Raw genomic sequence first — 20,366 nt, forward strand, 5'->3', positions numbered from 1 at the left:
TTCTCCTGTCTCAGCCTCCCAAGTAGCTTGGACTACAGGCGCCCGCCACCACGCCCGGTTAGTTTTTTTGTATTTTTTTAGTAGAGACGGGGTTTCACTGTGTTAGCCAGGATGGTCTCGATCTCCTGACCTCGTGATCCGCCCATCTTGGACTCCTAAAGTGCTGGGATTACAGGCTTGAGCCACCACGCCCGGCCAATATTTGTATTTTTAGTAGAGACAGGGTTTCACCATGTTGGCTAGGATGGTCTCGATCTCTTGACCTTATGATCCACTCGCCTCAGCCTCCCAAAGTGCTGGGATTACAGGCGTGAGCCACCGCACGCAGCCTAGTAACAGCTTTTCTAAGAGGGCAAGAAGAATCAACAGAGATTCCATCAACAGAGTTTTTCCACTTACACTATAAAATATTTTAAATACTGCAATATTTCAAATATACTAACTATAATTCAATATTTTCTTATTGATTCTGGAGATAATCTAGGAATATAAATGAGTATCAATTCTCATTGTTCAGAAAACATACAATTGTCAAAGGATTTCTTAATGAACAGATATGGTAAAACAAGAGTTTATTTCCAGATATTGAAAGTAAATGAAGTCTGTATGCAGTGTGGTATCCTGGACTGTATCCTCAAACAGAAAAAGGATATTAGTTTAAAAAAAAAAAAAAACTGTTAAATCCAAATAAATCTGTAGTTAGCTCACAGTACTGTACAGTCAGTTCTGCTATAATGTTTTAAAATGCAAATTTGTTCCAATGAATGGATATATTAGGAAACAACTTAAGTGTAACACAAATTTCCTATTTACTGATGCACAATTTCATCTTTCAGAAGCATCAGGTGAACATGGAAAACTGCCCCCTGCTGAACCAAGGCACGCTGGATTCCGTGTGCATGTACATTCCTCAAACATCTACCAGCTATTTCAGTTCACCAAGTGTGTGAGAAGCAACTCCCATCCACAGCTAGTGTTACAACTCTCCATCAGATTTCTGATCACCCTCCTTTCTCCACTTCCCAGTAGCTCACAAACTGCAACTCTTCTGATACCCAGCTTCCATAAACAAGGTCTTATCCAGGTATTTTTCAAGGTAAAGGGCCATATTTTAGTATGTAAGTATTTCTTAACCATTCAACACACGTAAAACTATGCCGCAATTTTTTTTTTTTTTTTTTTTTTGAGACAGAGTCTCACTCTGTCATCAGGTTGGAGTGCAGTGCATGATCTAGACTCACTGCAACCTCTGCCTCATGGGTTCAAGCGATTCTGTCTCAGCCTCCTGAGTAGCTGGGATTACAGGTGTGTGCCACCACACCCGGCTAATTTTTGCATTTTTAGTAGAGATGGGGTTTCATCATGTTGGCCAGGCTGGTCTCAAACTCCTGACCTCAGGTGATCTGCCCACCTTGGCCTCGCAAAGTGCTGGGATTACAGGCATGAGCCACCGCACCCAGCCTATGCTACAATTTTCGTTAGGTTACTAAAAATTTTCCAGTGAGCAAACTTCTTGAGTACTATACCATTAATCCCCTTCTTCTCGTATGCCCTGTGGTTTTCACTAAATAATTCTGTATCATGCAGTGACTTTTAGGAATTCATGTGTCACATTACAGCAGAACGGACTATTCCAGTGCTAATTTCTAATTCTGACAAATATGCTGTGGTCATATAAGAAGAAAAAAAAAAAAAAAAAAAAACTAGGTGAATAGTATTTAAGAATTATCTGTGTTACCTTTGCAACTGTTCTGTATACATATTCCAGTAAGAAGCTTAAAGCAATAAGTATATGAAGTATATAAGCACATAAGGCCAAGTCTTCAGCATGGGATTCCGTAGTAATAATAATTGCTAACACTAAAGTAACACTTAGTTGGTGCCAAGCACTTTCCTCAGTAGTTGACATACATTAACTCATTAATCATTCTCACAACACTATGAAGTAAGTGCTATGAGCATATCCATTTTACAAGTGAGAAGACTGCAATGCAGTTAAGAAACCCAAGATCACAAACCTAGGCAGCTAGATAGTCAATGCTCTTACTCCTACGCTACACTATTTCAACAGACAACTGCTCACAATACAATCTTTTAACCAAATTGTATTGGTCACTCAGGAAATATTTTAAATAGAAAAGAGCAAAATGAAAATCTAAATAATCTTTCTGAAATATGCTATAGGCACCAAAACATACCCCACTGACAAAATGTTTCTTCTAACAGAAAATCTCTATTATCTCAAGTTGTGGAAGCTAACAAAGACTGTAAGAAATGTCACCTTTGTACTTTAAAACAGCCAACTAGAATATCAAATGAAAACATTTTATAACAGTTACAAACTCAGAATAGGTGGCTATAAAAAGATGCATCACCTGTCACAGCAAATGTAATTTCAAAGCTTTATAAAACTTGCTCACATTTCATCAATGTCAAATACACATGATGATTTAAGACTGACAATATAAAATACAAAAATAGCACATAATTTAGAAGTTTCCCAGCTTTCATAATCATAAAATGTGTTTGAATCGAAAGTGGTTAATCAAATGTTGGTTAAATGTCAAGGCAAAAGTTCTGCCAGTGGGATCTCAAAACAGAGCAGGCAATAAGTCAACTTGGCATAACCTACTATTGTTTTGCAAAATTTAATATAGCTTGAACTCTAAAATCTAAAATTCTATCTACCCTTCTATGTACTTAATTCATGGTCCCTAAGTCACTCATTCATTCAAAAAAATACTTCCTGAGCTACTGGTTTGTACTAGGCACTGTTCTTAGTACTGCAGCTACATTCATGAGCAAGAGGCAAAGTCCTTCTTTATGGATCTTACATTTACCCATTCATTTATGCATTCATTCAACAAGTATTTAATGAGTACCTACAACATTCCAGGCAATATTCTAACTGCAGGAGATAAGGATGGAAACAAAACACACAAAATCGCTGTCCACTGGAGCTGCTACTTCAGAAGGGGAAACAGACAATAAATAAGATAAATAAGTAAAACACAAATTAATTAGATTACTATATAATAAATGCTAGGAAGAAAATAAAGCAGAGAAGGAAGATTTAAAATGAGAGTAGAATTTTAAATAAATTTTTAAATAGGAAGGCCAAGGAAGATCAGATAGAGTAGAGCAGACAAATAACCATGTAACATATTAGGAGTAAGTACTATGAAAAGAAACAGAGTATAGGCAGAAAGCGAGGGCAAAGTGAAGCTTATAATGAAAAATGTGGTCAGGGAAGACCTTTATGAAGAGATTAAGTTGAGTACAGATTCAGAATAAAGTAAGAGACCCAGTCACAGGATGACACAGGAGAAGGGCACACTAAATTAAAAAGACCCAGGGCAGGAGCGGGCTTGGCAAGGTCAAGGAACAGTCAGAGGCCTGTGTGGCAGGAGTGGAGAGCGCAGGGGGCTCTAAGCAATCCTCCTAACAGCTGGCTGAAGACTGCACAGCGAGACAGGCATTTGGGGAGCCACACACGTAGAGTCTAGTGACTTGTTTCAATTCAAGTCACTAATTGACTTGAAATCAATTCAACAGATTATTAAAAAGTCATTATTACTTGCAAAATATAAGTGGAGGAGTTAAAGAAAAGAGCAGAATGAAACAGGCTGAGCCACTGAGCAATGCACACTCTCATAGAAGAATAAGGCACACACATGGAAAGCTAACAGCCATCCAAGACAGTCAGGGAATGTCAAGGTCATTTTATTAGTTTTCAGCATTGCTACTGAGGAGAAAAAAGAAAAGAGCAGAATGAACTGCAATTACTTATTTAGGGTATGTTTAACTTTTCTTTCTTCCTCGTTTGACAGCATGATGCTGTAACAGGAAGTGCTACTGCTTTGTAAAGCATCCCTGATCACTCCTGCTGAAGAGGAGCTATGCTCTACTCATCCTCAGTCCCTACCACAGCTCCAGGCACGTTTGAGGTGCCCAGCCAATGGCGCGTGGAAAATGGAGGAAAGCACTCACGCACCAACAAACAGGACACTGCTCATCTGAACTAATGCTTCCAAGTCATTTGAAAATGAATATCAAGTATTCAAAGAACCCTCACGATGGAAATAATTTCTATATCTTACTGCTCTACTTGTCATTTAGGGTAAAGCTTCAATTAGAATAAGAGAGTTCCGTCCTTAACGATGGGTTGAAACAGCAGTTGAACCCTTCAGGACTTCGGTAAACACAGACCTCGGCTTCTTCCAGGTTAGCAAGTGAAAGTCCATCTGCACTCCCTGCAGGATACTTCAAAACCTCTTTTTTAAATGACACAAGAGGACCTAATTTATGCAGTCAGCAAACATTTTCAGTATACTCACTATACAAGCGCCACCCTAACCAGGATCTGAACATAAGGAAGAGATGGTCTCTGTCTTTAAGAGTTAGTCTGGTATTTATTAGAGAAGGAAATGAGGGACAAAGGCAGAAATAAGTATGACTAAAACACAATGTAAAAGGTGTCACACTACGAAAATAAAGAATTACGAGAGTATAGGGAAAGGAGTAACTTACAGAAATCCTCATAGAAGAGGTTCTGCCTGAAGCACAACTGTGCTTTTACTTTGCAGTAACTATGGTATGGTTTAGATGTTTGTTCCTTCCAAATCTCACACTCAAATGTGATTCCCAATGCTGGAGATGGGGTTTGGGTGGGGGGCAACTGGATATGAGGGCAGATTTCTCATTAGTGGTTCAGCACCATCCCCTTGGTGATGAGTGAGTTCTCACTCAGTTAGTTCTGGTTAAGAGTCTGGGACCTCCCCCTTCTCTCTCTTGCTTCCCTCTCACCAGGTGAGGGCGCCTGCTGCCCCTTCACCTTCTGCCATGACTGGAAATTTCCTGAGGCTCTCACCAGAAGCAGATGCCAGCGCTATGCTTCTTGTAGTCTGCGCAACTGTGAGCCAATTAAACCTTCTCTCTCTATAAATTACCCAGCCTCAGGTATTTCTCTGTGGCAACAAAAACAAATATAAACGTAAATTATGAAAGGACAGAGATATTATTGTAATCTATTGTTCATTCTATTTACTACTATAGAAATAAAATAGTGTGAAAGACTTTCTTGAGAATAAAGGTTAATTTTAAAAAACTATTTTCCAAATGTGTTTAAAATGAGCATAACTTAAGAACTCATAAGAAATCAGTCTCTTCAAAGTTTGTCTAAACAACATATCCCCAAACAATGATTCAAAATAACATTATATTCTTTTCATCATACCCTGCTGCAATAGGGTATGACTAAACTATTGATAACAATTTAAACTGGTTCTTGTGGCAGGCCCCATAAAGGAACCACAGGGTATTCAAAGATAGTGTGGCACTGGCTACTGTGCAACTCTTTTGCAAACCAACTTTCAAATTTCAGTTTAAAATCAAATGCTTATCTAAGCAATCATCAGAAAACACTGACAATAAATGCATCCAAATCTGAGGAGATGGGGGAGCCCCTTCAGGGTGGTATGGCCTAGACGAATGTATCCAAATCTAAGGAGAAACTGCCTTTAAAAAAACCGTTAAGAGACAGTAGCCCTTTTCTCTATACTAACAATTTACAGTAGGAAAGGTAATTTCCATTCAGATTAGATTCATTCTGCAAGGAGGCAGAGAACAACAGATATAATTATATACTGAAAACATGCATAAAATATATTTATAAAATATCATTTACATTATCCCTCACTATACAGATCTAAAATTATTTGAAAATGAAAAAAGCATCCTGAGCTTTTCTTTTTCTTCTTCTTTTTTTCTTTTAGATGGAATCTCGCTCTGTTGCCCAGGCTGGAGTACAGTGGCATGATCTCGGCTAACTGCAACCTCTGCCTCCTGGGTTCACACCATTCTCCTGCCTCAGTCTCCTGAGTAGCTGGGACTACAGGCACCCGCCACCACGCCTGGCTAATTTTTAATATTTTTAGTAGAGACAGGGTTTCACCATGTTAGCCAGAATGGTCTTGATCTCCTGACCTCGTGGTCCACCAGACTTGGCCTCCCAAAGTGCTGGGATTACAAGGAGTGAGCCACCATGCTCAGTCCTTTTTCTTGATTTTTATCAAAACAAAGAGTTACTTTTCAAGGACTAACACTAATGTAAACTAAGGAGTTTATAATATATTCTCAGTGCTTACTGATCTACAACTTTAAATACAGGTTCAAATTCTGGCTGCACATATATAGATTTCAGCATGCTACTAAACTTCTGTAAATCTCAGCTTTCTGTAATAACAGGATAATACCAAATTACTTGAAGACCAGAAATAAATAAGTGCCAAATACATAGTAATTACTCTATACATGTCGACCATCATCATTAATACCCATGCCTAGAAATAGGATATTGAGTGGAGGCAGCAAGGGAGGAATGAGGAAGCCAAATGATCCCCGTAATTTGAATACCATCTCTTAGCACTGTAAGTTTCCAGTAGCTGAAATTAGTAAAAATGATTTCAGTCAGAATTATCTTAACAGTGCACTACAGGGTACTTTACAGTATACTATAGTTAGCACCCAGATATAATAATTATCAATTCTGGTGTTACTAAAAATATGCAAAGTGAGTAAGTAAGACAGGGACTGTCAACCCATTTTAAAAATGAGTAACTCAAATGCAGAAAAGATAAATCATGTAGTTAACCATTGAGCCACACTTACCAGTGGGCTAGCTCACCGCAGGTAAAAGTTCACACAAATGGATGTGTCATCTTTCTCTTTTGTCTTCTGCCTCTGTTCAGTAACTGACCTAAGCAAAGTATGCTCAGCCCTCCTGTTTTCTCCCAGGGGCCATTCAGGTCTGGGGCAAATGGCCTACCTGTTTTTGAGTTATCAGTGAGACAAATGTACTCCCTCTCCTTTATTCTCAAGAACAGATGTTCTGGCCTCTGGAAGACTACCAGGTGGTAATATAGGGACTCAATGGTTCCAACACAGGCTTTGACACTATATCACATGCTGCAACCCAATTATCAAATTGCCGTGAACTGAGAGGAGGAGCATTAGTCTAGTGGTTAAAGCAATATTTCAGTTTCCCATTTGTCTTTGTGCCTGTGGTATTTCCTATGAAGAAAGGGTTGCTAAGAAAAGGTAGATGCAGTATCCCTGGGTTTCTGGGTCTTCCCATCTAATACTGTCAAAAACACACTTCAATTTCTAAAAGATACAACTACCTCAGACATATATTATCCTAAAACCTGTTCTTAACCAGAAAACAGTACGTACTAAATACAAAGAAGTAAAATCAGGAGGCTTTCAAAAAAAAGGAAAAAGTTGTGCTTGTTAAGGTAATCCTGTTATGCTAGAAACACTTTGGCTTCAGGACCATTTATAATAACTTAATTTTTTATCAGGAAAAAAGTTTAAATATATTACATTAAAATTTTTTTTTTAATTTTAAGGTGTTCAGCATGACAAAAAATTATCAATATATAGAAAGAAGGTAAAATTCTGTTAACATAGTCACATACCAAGCTTCGGGCAGCAAAACAGAATATTTATGTGGAGAAGTCGTCTCTGGAAAGTTGGAAAGAATCGCAAGGCGATGAGGAAGCAGGTCGGAGCCATGATAAGTAAACAGAATTTCTAGAGCTTGTACATTACTTTCCTGTACAAAAGGCAAGGGGTAAATTTCTAATGCAAATCTAGGAAATAAAGGAGTGATTTTATATGACAACATTCAAAAACTAACTTTGTCATGCAGCTCTGATATGAAGCACTTTGAAATGACCCTGGTTTTTCCTAGCCTATATCCTGTTTCTCAATCTAAGGCTATGAAAATTATTTATTTTTAAAACTCAGAATGATGGATATTAAATTAAAAATTTTCCCTACACTTATTAATATTAAAACAAAAAAGAAAATGTAATATATGCACACAATAACATTAACTGCACAGCTCAAAGATTTAGAGAGTGTTAATAACCATAATTATTTTATTTACCAAAAGCAAATTACCTGAGCGTAAGTTCTAGCTGAGAGAACAATATTCTGATTCCTGAATTTCTTAAAGAATTCAGCATCATATCTCTGTTCAGATGCATGAGGCGCTCCTAGGATTTCCTGAGAGGAAACAGTGATTTAATGAAAAGGCTTTTAAATATGGGTGACAAGAAAATATGAAAAACCTTTACAACTCTGCCTGCCTAAATAAATAAGGCCGGAATTAATTAATTCCAACCATCAATTGTCAACTAAAGTATCACATTTGCATTCTTGCCTTTATTTTGAAAAGTGCTATATTAATAAATGTTATTTTTTTTTAATCCCGAAGTAAATGAAATAGGCAGTAAAAATTGAGTTAATTACATCAGGACAACTAAAATCAACCACTGGGTAAAAATAAGCAACAGTTATGCATGATAATGTATTATGAGCACCTGAACCTCTGTAGGTGAACTTTAATTTTACCACTGCTAGGGTGACCTATGTCAAATGCAGATTGAACCATTCATTCATTCAACAAATATTTACTGAGTGCCACTACCATGTGCTAAGGGAACTGTGACAGGCACTGTGATACAATGAATAATACACTTTTCCCACCCTCTAAGTAGCTTAAAATCTAGTAGGAAAGACCAGGAACAGGTGAGGGGAAATACTCAGTAAGGTGCCACAACTAGTTCTGGGCGGACAGAGAAGTGGCCCACAAGCTGAAACATAAAAGACAATGAGAAGTTAGCCTTGGAATTGCAAGCGTAGGTGTCCCCACTACAAAGTACGACTTAGGGCTCATGTCCGCTATGTTTAATATTGAATCCCAGATTCCTAGCACACTGTCTGTCAGTATTCTTCTGACCACATTTATAAATAGTCAATAAATATTTGTTGACTGAATTAATTTACAGAGACAGGAAAGAGAAGAATGAGGAGATGTGGAGGAGGTGAAGGAGGGAGGAGGAAGGAAGGAGAGCTGAGAAGTTCACTTGCAGATGGGTTAAGTTGGCAACTACGGCATGTCTAAAAGGAGCTACACAGTGAGCAGGTGAATACACAGGTCAGGAGTTCTGGACTAAAATGTGGGTTAGAGATATATGGCACAGGGTTATTAATACGGAAGTATTATTCCAAGGGAGATTAAACAGAATGAGTTTGAAAGAGCCTGAGGAACAACATTATTTAAAGAATGAACAAGGAAAAGGGAACCTGCATCTGAAAAGTAGATGGAGGAACAGTCAGAGAAGTAAAGAGAAAAAGAATTTAATGCATACTCATGGAAACCAAAAGAAGAAAAGTATTTCACAAATGTTCTAGCCAGGCGCGGTGGCTCACGCCTGTAATCCCAACACTTTGGCAGGCTGAAGTGGGAGGATCGCTTGAGCCCAAGAGTTTGAGAACAGCCTGGGCAAGATGGCAAGACCTCACCTCTACAAAAAAAAAAAAAAAAATTAGCTGGGCATGGTGCCATGTATCTGTAGTCCCAGCTACCTGGGAGACTGAGATGGGAGAACAGCTTGAGCCCAGGAAGTCAAGAGTGCAGTGACCTATCATTGTGCCACTACACTCCAGCCTGGGCAACACAGCAAGACCCTGTTTCACAAAAAAAGCTCTCAGTTCCTTGACTCCTCATGCATGACAATTATTTCCTCTATTTCATATCAGTTACACATCCTGTCACAAAACCCTGGATGTCTATCATCATCAAAAGACACTGTGTGAAACACTTCAATGTCTAGCCCCGACTCTGATTACCATGCCTAATCTTCCTACTCACACACTAAGTAGCATTTCAACTACTCCTCAACCTCACAGAGGCTTCCACTCACTCTACTTCTTTGTTCACTTTCCATTTCCCCTCAAAGTCCCTCATTCCTTCTAATCAGCTTAAAGTGCCTGGTCCACAGCTATAAAAGGGCTTCTTAATCCCTGGCCTCTTTCCCTTTATTGCACTCATCCAGCAAATCATCCCCTAACCAGTCAAACCCAGCTATGATCCCTGAACACAAGCTATGAAGTCACTGAAGATAAGTCACGAAACCAAGCTGACAGTTCCCATTTTAATTTCAAAACCTCAACCTTGCTTGGATCCTCATTCAAATGAACCAATGCAAAAAAAAAAAAAAAAAAAAAAGCACCAGGAAAATCTGAAGACAAAGTGAGTATCAGATGTTATTAGGGAATTACTACTACTTTTGTTAGAAATAATCATATCATTGTGGTTCCAGTTTTTTAAGTCCTTCTTAGACATACATACCTAAATATTTAAGAGTGAAATAAGATATATGGGCTTTGCTTTAAAATATTCAGTGAAAAGGGGAAGGCAAGAGTAGAAAAATGGAGAGTAAAAGACACATACAACTGGTGCATGCTGAAAATGGTTGGTGCTGAGCAATGGGCACATCGGGCTCATCACACCACTCTTCTCTATACTACTTTGAGTGACTGAAGTTTTTTATAATAAAAAGCTAAAAAATTGATAAATTCAAGGCAACACGATTCAAACAGATAATTAGTGCTGCTCATCAACGCTACTACATTTCCCGAAGAAGTTTTATTTCCTAGTCTCTGTTAGGAACTTTTCCACAACTGTCATTCTTTCCAGACTTCCAACACCCTATTCCTCAGCCCCTGTTCTCAGCTGAAAACCTCGCCTTTTGTGGACACTATTAGATGAGAAATTCCTCATTTTTCCAACTCACCAAAACTACAAAGCTACTTGTATCTGTAATAAGATTTTCCTTCCTTCCAGTTACAGCAGAAAAAAACGTATCTCTGCTCCTAAAAAGCCTCAAAATCCCACCGATGCCCTGGATCCCATTTCTACTCCACTTCTATAACCAAGCAAGTATCCTCTCTTTCTTTTGTTCCATAAAGTCCTCCTCACCCTCTACTATTCATTCCCAGTAATATAAAAACAATACTTCTTCCTTCTATTCTAAACACCTGCTATAGATACCACCATCTTCTCTGCCCCTCTTCACGGTAAAACTTCTTCAAAGGGTGGCCCACAGCCACAGTCTCCTCTCCTCTCCTTTTTGTTCTTTCCTAAACACGCCCAGCCTCTGACAAAAATTCAATTCAACTACTTACATGGCAGGAGGCCCTTCCAAACATGACCACAAACTATTCTAACCATACTTCCCACCTTTGTTCTGTGCCACCCCTCACATTCCCCATCCTGTACCCAGACTAGCTTACTTACTCAACAGCATGACACTTGCTTTCATGCCACTGGGCCATTACACGGCACACTGATTATCAGCATGGGCTACCCACCAGAGAGACCTGATTACAAATCCTTGCTTCTTATTTATTTGGACAAATTACTTACCTTCTCTAAGCCTCAGTTTTCATATCCATAAAACTGAGAAGCTGATAGTACCCATCTCATAAGACAACGGCTGACAAATAGTTAAGTGCTCAAAAGAATGTGTTGGTATTTCTTAAGGGTATTCTCCTACCTACTGGTTCTTGCAACAAATATTTACTGAACCCTTCAATGAGCCAGGAACCATTCAGAGCTCAGAGACACAGCAGCAAACAAGACAAATCTCTAACTGTAAGGAGACTCCATTCTAACGTCCCCCTCATGGTCCTCCCTAGCCCCTGAAATCTGCCTTCCTTTTGTGAAAGGCTAGCTATTACTTCCTATGTGGAGTCGTCTCAGACATCCCCAGGAAGAATTTGACATTTTTCTTCATTATGTTCCCTCATCAATTCTCCATACCTTTCTTATCAGCATTTAATGCCTATACAATGTGAACTCCATGAAGACCATTCCTTGTTCCTTTCTCTACCTCTCGCAATGGCACAGTATCTTGCATTGAGGAGGCACTCATGTCAAATTTAAATGAATTCATTTTTATCTCATTTATCACAGTATTAATAAAAGAAGCCATGTCCTGTGATTAAAATGCAATGCCTATCTCTACTACTATCTAATAGTTAGCTATTATATCTGAATATTTTCATTACTAAATTTTAACAGTGAAATTCATCAAATTCACCTACTTTTCAAGAATTTTGCTGAATTCTCTAAAAACAGTAAGCTCAACAAATACTTTAAATGTTACTGTTACAGTATAATAATAAATATACTTACTACTGTCATATAGGGAATAGCAATTAAAAAATAAAAAATAGTGAAAAAAAGTAACTGGATAGTCAAACTGAACATTTTAGGCACTTTTTAAAAAAGATATCATTAGAGAAACTAGGGCTAAGTATGAAAATAATTGTATCTGTACAGACTTCTGCAATTCACAACTGGCTTTAATATATTACCTCAAAACATCACAGAACTCAGGCATATCAACATGATGTGTTTTAAAGTAATGTGATCATCCAACAGCCAAACTAACTGTATCTATAAATGAAACTACTAAGAATGTTTCGTAACTTGTTTGCAATGATAAATGGTAATGATATAGTCATTACCAATTTTTTTTAATAACCACAGCCCTCTTTCAGTATTTTGTTTAAAAACATTTCAATTATATTAGCAGGATGAGGGAATCGAAGACTTCTGCATTTGCCTGCATGGTCAGATGTTCTTGGGACAAGCATCACATTATCAGATGTAACATACAGTGCCTACTGTGTGCCAGTGCCAAGAGCCGAGGGGCACACACACAAAAGGGAGGCAGAACACAGACTAAGAAAGTAACCTCCAAGTGAAGTCAAACTTTAAAATGAAAATCCTTAAAATCTGGAGAACTTCAGCTACAAGAGTCATGTAAGAAAGCAATCTAACCTACGTATATTTACTGAAATGTGGCTGACTTACACTTACACTTTTAACAATATGTAAGTTGGTCTTAAACTACAGAGTGCTACTGAAATGCCCAAGATGGGGACATCTATGTTTGTGTCCCTGAAGACCCAAATGTGAAGTATTTAAGCTCAAATATCTAACTTCAGCCCTAATTAGGATCAAAGGTCAATCACGTAAATTCAACCCACTAACAAATAATTAAAATAGGCCAGGCGTAGTGGCTCACACCTATAATCCTAGCACTTTGCGAGGCCGAGGCAGGCGGATTGCTCGAGTCCGGGAGTTTAAAACCAGACTGGGCAACGTGGCAAAACCCCGTCTCTAAAAAAACACAAAAGTTAGACGTGTTTGGTGGCATGCGCCTGTAATTTCAGCTACTCAGGAGGCTAAGGGATGAGAATCGCTTGAACCCAAAAGGCGGAGGTTGCAGTGAGCTGAGATCATGCCACTGTACTCCAGCCTGGGCAACAGAGTGAGACCCCATCTCAAAAAAAAAAAAATCATTAAAATAAAATGAGTCAGAAATATTCACATTAAAACCTAGTATATACTGAAATCTGGTATGGAAAAGTTATATGCCATTATCTTAAAATCAAAATATAAAAGTAAATGAAAAAGATTATAAATCTAGAAACACAAACGCACTAAAATGGCTAAGGCACTTCTATTCCCTTGTCTAACAAAACAACTTCTGGCTTTCGCAATCTCTCATTTTTACCAAAACTAGTATATAAGAGAACATGCTTCTATAAGAAATCAATTTTTCCCAGAGAAATAGTTCTAAAGACCAAGAATATCCGATATTAGGGCAGCCATAGCATTTATAATGACAGATAAAATGAACATAATTGGTTCGATAAAAATTATTCCTTACCTCATATGTTGCAAGTCGATCTAAGTAGGTTAATAATTTCCTTCTACAACGGCAAAGTTCCTTTTGTTCCAGTGTCAACCTGTTTTGAATAACTATATTAGGCCACTTATATTTACACAGAATTATTTCTCTAGGAGTTACAATGAAAATGATTAATACTCCACTGAGCCCAAAACTCATGAAACAGTTCAGAAAAGCACAAGGGTAAGATAATAGTAAGTATATTTGATTTAAGTTGCTGAAATAATTTGGACTAATTACTACACTAGTAAGGAACACACTGCAATGACTATTTTAAAGAAAGTATCAAATGAACAGTAACAAATCATTTACTTGGAAAAGTTCACTAATTTCAGTAGTTCTTGTCTCTTCTTGAGCTCCTTCTCCTTTTTATTCTTGGCAGGCTCTTCATCAGGTGGTGAAAGTTCTTCGTAGGAGATATTGTCAATGTCTACTTCACCAGGTAATGTAAATCTGCAAGTATAAAAGAACAAATATATTTTCATCATTTTTAAAAACTTCATGCTGTGAAAAGCTTTCTCCTATTTTGACTGATTTAATTACTGATCTCCACAAAAACAGAAGGAAGTATTTGAAAAAAACTTTTGCCATTGTAAACAAAGTGATCATTCATTATATCCACAGATGGGCAAAAAGTCATCAGTCATTATCACAAATAGACATCTAAAAATCATGAAAATGAAAACTATTTAGGAAGAGATGTGGGGTTACATTCATTCAAGGTAAAGCAGCCTATGCAGAAAATGTCCAGAGTTTGCTATTTGAATCACTTCTTCTTAAGATCTTCAAATGGTAATAATGTCAGTCTCATTTTAATTATTTACTTCTCAGATATATTCTCATATTTATATTTTTTAAAAAGTTCCAAATGCCTGATGAGCAATGACTTCAGATAAGAAAGTATTGATCAAAAGCAACTGCTTCAGTACAGAATAACTTAAAGAAAAGTTTACCCAGTCCAATGTCTCAGTACAAAAGTTCTCACAAAGTCACCTTTACTTTGAATCCAATTCCTTCCATAACCAACCTGCCATCATCTGCTCCTTTCCCTATTGCTAAAAGAGCCTCCAGGTCTGTGCCTTTTAATCCATACTGAAGCAGTTCTTTCGCAGCATCCACATTTTCAGGAACTCTTTCCAAACACTCATGGAGAACCCAGGATCGCTTCTTTATTTTACTCTGGATATAAAAGAAGAAACAGAGGAATTAAAGAATCCATGACATCTCACAACACAATACAACTGCCTTCAGAATTGTAAAGCTATATCTAATGTATTACAGCTATTTAGGACCTTGGCCACAGGGAGCTGCTAGAGGAACTCAAAAGAAAGGCAGCCAATTCCCTAATGGTGATTACAACTGGATGCAGGGAGTGTGAGTTTACCTGCTTGCTTTCTTCCTCTAATGAGCTACATTAGAGTGTGAGCATACAGAAACAGAAAGCTCAGGACTCATTTTTGGTAATATAAAATGTTTTCTCCTAACTTTTATAATTGCCTTTGGTTTGCACTGTGGCTGTATAATAGAGTAGGTAATAAGGCAGAAAGAGAAGATACATTCTGCCATAATTAATAAGCATGTTTAACTTTTAACAAATGAGCCCATCAAAGTTTTGTATTTATTTGACCGTGAAATGTATCCCAGGGTGTGAATAACTTAATCATAAAAAGTCATGATACGCTGTTTTTTGGAAAGATCAAGGTCCTATTCCTCCCTCCCAACTGCTTCCTCCAACTCCATTCAAAATCCCCGACTTGCCCTCTTCCTAGAAAGAGCTATTATGGTTACAAATTTCAATTAATATTTGACTCATTCCCTAGGATCCTTTATATATCGCCTCCCATCAGTTCTTTCTTCAAATGTCTCTTATTAATTCACTTTCCCTTTGCCACAGCTGCAGCCTCCATACCAGTCTAAACCATCAACACAAAATATCCAGGACACTGCAGGAGTCCCCTGCTCTGAGCAAGGTTTCCTACCTTCCTTCCACTCCGATCCTCTCTACACCATCTTCCTCTGTGCTTCCACAGTCAGAAATCCACAACAGTAGATAAATGCCTAAGTCATCACAAGCTTTCCACATCCTCCTGAACCCAAATCAATATATATTTTTAATCATATTTCCCAACGTTCACTATTGTCAAATATCAGTGCCAGCAAACTGGTTGATATACAGAGCTCATTTATCCACAAAATGTTTACTGGGCACCTACTGCATACCAGGCACTGAAGTAGACATGGAAAGACAGCAGTGAATAAAACAGATTTAGTCACGGGCCTCATAAATCATGCTCAATGTCTTTTCATTCGTTCATACCATCTGTCCTGTTAAGAATGTCTTCCTTCCTTCTCACTCAAGAAGGTCTACTTTAAATCCTTCCAAATCCCTGCTCCTAACATCTTCACTATATAAAGCCTTCCATCACTACCAGATCTATAATAATAATCACTACCTTCACTGGGTTTCTGGAGTTTTATCTGAAATCTATTTATATGGTCAGTTATATTCAATATGGTGAACTTCTATCTCTACTAAAAATACAAAAATTAGCCAGGTGTGGTATCGTGTGCCTGCAGTCCCAAGCTACTCGGGAGGCTGAAGTAGGAGAATCACTTGAACCAGGGAGGCGGAAGTTGCAGTGAGCGGAGATAGCACCGTTGCACTCCAGCCTGGGCAAAAAGAGTGAAACTCCATCTCAAAAAAAAAATACGCTCCCTATGAGCAGAAGTCACATTTATGCCTGTCCTGTACTCCTTCGCAGTCCCCAGCGTAGTGCTCTTGCTCTTAACTGGCTATTTATTTAACTAAACAAAATATTCCCCTCCCCAGAAAAGTACTTGTTTTGTCTCTCTTAACATCCCTCAACTCCTTCAGAGATAAAAACTGTCCTTTACTGCATCCCAGAAAAAGATATACATGAACTCATGAGCTCATTGTCTTAGATTACAAAACAAGAAAGAAAAATAATACAGAATTAGTGTTTTGATTTTCTAAAGAAAATACACGTAACTTTGTCTTCTTCCATTTCATTACCTCTCATGCTCTTTCACCTCTGATATCTTGCTTGTATTAATGTTAAGTTTATCATCCTGTTTGGCTGATGCATCATCTTCTTCCATACAACTTTTTCATGTTATATTTTTACTTTTAATTACTAATGTACAAAACTTTTAGGGAAATAATCATCATGAAATTTTCCCAGTGTTTCCCACAATCTTCCACAGTGTAAAGGTATTTTCCTTTCTACATGTTAGGATCAGAAGTCCCAACATTTTTAAAGTATGCCATGAGTCTAACTATAAGTCTTTCTTACAAAGATGCCAAAGGTTAAAACATACAGGCTTGCTATGAAATCAATGTGTCCTCCAAAATTCACATGTTGAAAAACTAATTTCCAGAGTGATGATGTTTGGAAATGAGACCTTCAGAAAGCAATCAGGTCATGAGAGTGGAGGCCCCATGACAGGACTGGTGTCCTCACAAGAGGAGGCAGGAGACAGCTTGCTGCCTCTCTCTCTGCTCTCTGCCATATAAGGACACAGCAAGAAAGAAATCCACCTGCAACCCAGGAGAGTGCTCTCACCAGGAATGAAATTGGTCAACACCTTGATTTTGCACTTCCCAGCTTCTAGAACTGTGAGAAATAAATTTCTGCTGTTGAAATCACATAGTCTGATATTTTTGTTGCAGCGGCTAAAACTAATTGAGACAAGACTGCATATTAATCTTAACTACGGGAGGCAGGTAACAGGAAGTATCCCATTTTGAGACTTAAGTTTTAAACAGGCGTATTTGGCAGTTTTCATATATGTTACCTATTTATTGCCTCTCAGCTCCAAATTTCCCCTCAAAGCCAGCTCTGTGAGAGCATATCTCATTTGCAGTTGACACAATATTAAGCTCTGGGTGCTGGAGGGCCACTGCAAAAGAAGAGGCTCTGCTTTCTAGTCCTGATGTGCTTTGGTTCTTTTCTTCTTGCTCCTATGGCTTGGCCACCAACAAGGCATGTGTGGGACATCAAGTGGCACTTACTTCCCCGCTTCCTCCCTCTGTTAACACCCTCCCACTGAGTTTCAGTGGCACTCTCGTGGGCAGATTGTTTTCCAGTGAATCTCCCACGCACCAAAGAGAGAAGCTTCCCAGACTGGAAGCCACAATAAGGCTGCCTATAGGAGTAGACAGTTTTTTCTTGCCAGTCTTGGCCATGATTCCTTAATTATCTACCAGCCTTGAGCCACATGCATGCTGGTAGGGGTTTCCTGCTGGATAGTCCCTGGGGTCTTCTGGCCCCCATCCTCAGCTCACTGGCCCCCCAGAAGCAGGCGTCCAGCTTTCCTATCCATCCCGTATCTCCCCGACTGCCAACCCTGGCAACTGCGGACCAGCCCTGGCTCAAGGCAACCCAGAGAACTTCTCTTCCATCCCACATGCTGCAACCACTCCTGGTCCAATGGGTCTGAATCCCAGCCTAGGGGAGGGGCTTCCCTTCCAAGTTCATTCCCTCCATGGATACGTCCCTTCAGCCCTAGGGTATTGCTTGGCGTTCTCTTCACATCCTTTATAGTTCACTTCTGGTTACTAGAAAATAATTCTGCATATTGTAAATTTCCCGGTTTAAATTACTGTGTGGTTTCTGGCACCTGACTAGCTCTTGACTAATGCAGGTAAAGAGAAGTGATTGTGGTACAGGAAAGAAAACGTTAGGCCAAAACCACGTAGTCAGCTGGTTTATCGGTGAATATTTGTTCACATGTATTCAGCATCAAAGTCCAGTTGCAGGGGCAATAAAATCTAACAAAAAAACCGTTTTTCCAGATGAGAAAATTGTACTTCATTGACTGTATTACAGAAAAGTCAGCAATGTAAAGTTCTCTAAAATGAAGCCCTATAAACAAAAGATACTATATGAATATACATTTTACCACATTCCAAAATATTTACACATACCAAATAATTCTGAATTGAAGCAACGTTGACCACTGACTTCCTCCACTGCCTCTGATATACGAGGTCAGTATCCAGGCCATAGGTATGAGCCAAGGACAAGGCTTCCTCATACTCTTCACTTTCAATCTTCAGATAAAAACACGAAGACAGGAATGTTACATGACTGAATTATCCACAGGGTCCCGATGATGATACAATGAATGATGATAATCCCTTGGACCTATCCAGCATGTCATTAATTCCTGTGCACTGTGGCACGAGAAGCTCACAGACATATTGAGGAGCAGAAGGATCTCGTGTTTCTTTCAGGACTTTAACAGAAAGATGAAAGATAAAAGGTGCAAAGCTCTCATTTTAGAGTAAAACAATGGCAAAACCAAGACAACCATGGAACAACCCGACTTCTAGTCCAGAGCTCCTACCATGACATTGCAAGAACAGCACAAATCATGTAAACACACAGTGCTGGTCACCTCGGCTTCCCAAGCAAGTCCTGGACTAGAAAGCAAGTCTGCATTTCTTCCTTCACCCTCTGTAGATAGCTGATTTAAACACAGATAAAGGGAGAGCTGAAGGCCACATGAAGGGCAGCAAAGAAATGAGTTAAGCCACCAAGTGGATAATCAGTCTAAGTGAATTCAACTTTTATCCATGGTTTTGATTTTGATTACTTAGGTACAAAGATTAGCATTATTTTAAAAAGCTTTATAGAACTGCTATTTTTAACATGTCAATGATCCAACATCCCTCTTGAAATTTTCTCTTTTATTAAAAAAATTAACTTTTTCCCAATAAAAGAAAAGCTTGATGACTTCAAACTTGGGGAGTAGTACGCTACTGTCTCACCTTCCTCTGATAAAGTTCCTCCGGTGTCGTGGAGCGCAAACTCACAAGGCGGTAGTTTTTAGTAATGGTTCGTGGGCGTTTCCGTGCTGGTGCAAATCGCTCCATTTCAGTCACCAAGTAAAGGCCCTGTTTGATATAACCAAAGTAGCGAGCCTTGGCAGATATTTCATGATCAGAATCAGAATCTTCTTCTCCTTCATCTTCTTCTCCAGCCCTAGTCTCCAAACGAGATCGTTTGGGGGCAAGTTTAATCTCACACTAAATAGGAAAAGGAGATTTGAAATTAATGGTAAGGAACGAAGAATAACTTTTTAGAATTAATGAAAAAAAATTTCTAAATCTAAGCTGGTTTGATTCATTAAATCAGTTATGTGATCAAGATTAACAATGGAACTCAAAGGAACCTTACAGCAAGCATTATATACATCAGCTCCAAAAATATGCACATACATTATCAGCTCCAAATCTTCTAAACTAAAGCCTGTTTTTTTTTTTTTTTTCTTTGAGATGGAGTCTTGCTTTGTCACCCAGGCTGGAATGCAGTGGCGCGATCTCAGCCAACTGCAACCTCCGCCTCCCAGGTTCAAATGATTCTCCTGCCTCAGCCTCCCGAGTAGCTGGGATTACAGACACCCACCACCACACCCAGCCAATTTTGTATTTGTACTAGAGATAGGGTTTCACCATGTTGGTCAGGCTGGTCACGAATTCCTGACCTTAAGTGATCCACCCGCCTTGGCCTCCCAAAGTGCTGGGATTAGAGGTGTGAGCCACTGTGCCCAGTCTAAAGCCTGTTTTAATAACAGGTCATTAATATGCTCTTGTACTTATAATTATCAGGTCTTGTACCTGATAATTTGATGATCTGTTTTCATCTCCTCGGAGAATGAACATAAAGGTACTTACGTTTGCTTTACCAAGAATAGCTCTCCCTCACCCCTTTATAAAATGTCTAA

The 20,366-nt window shown here is 38.7% G+C and overlaps 1 protein-coding gene across 1 annotated transcript in view; it reads right to left on the reverse strand.

Moving 5' to 3' along the window:
• The window catches only part of NBAS (NBAS subunit of NRZ tethering complex), a 399,905-nt gene that overhangs the window by 282,218 nt on the left and 97,321 nt on the right, over positions 1 to 20,366 (reverse strand). Inside the window, 7 exon segments of the mRNA XM_017871408.1 lie at positions 7,479 to 7,615; positions 7,966 to 8,070; positions 13,596 to 13,674; positions 13,929 to 14,069; positions 14,644 to 14,795; positions 18,565 to 18,690; positions 19,411 to 19,668. Coding sequence (XP_017726897.1) covers positions 7,479 to 7,615; positions 7,966 to 8,070; positions 13,596 to 13,674; positions 13,929 to 14,069; positions 14,644 to 14,795; positions 18,565 to 18,690; positions 19,411 to 19,668 — 998 coding nt within the window.

This window comes from Rhinopithecus bieti, unplaced genomic scaffold (genome assembly GCF_001698545.2).
Source record: "Rhinopithecus bieti isolate Rb0 unplaced genomic scaffold, ASM169854v2 scaffold_4781, whole genome shotgun sequence".
NCBI lineage: Eukaryota > Metazoa > Chordata > Mammalia > Primates > Cercopithecidae > Rhinopithecus > Rhinopithecus bieti.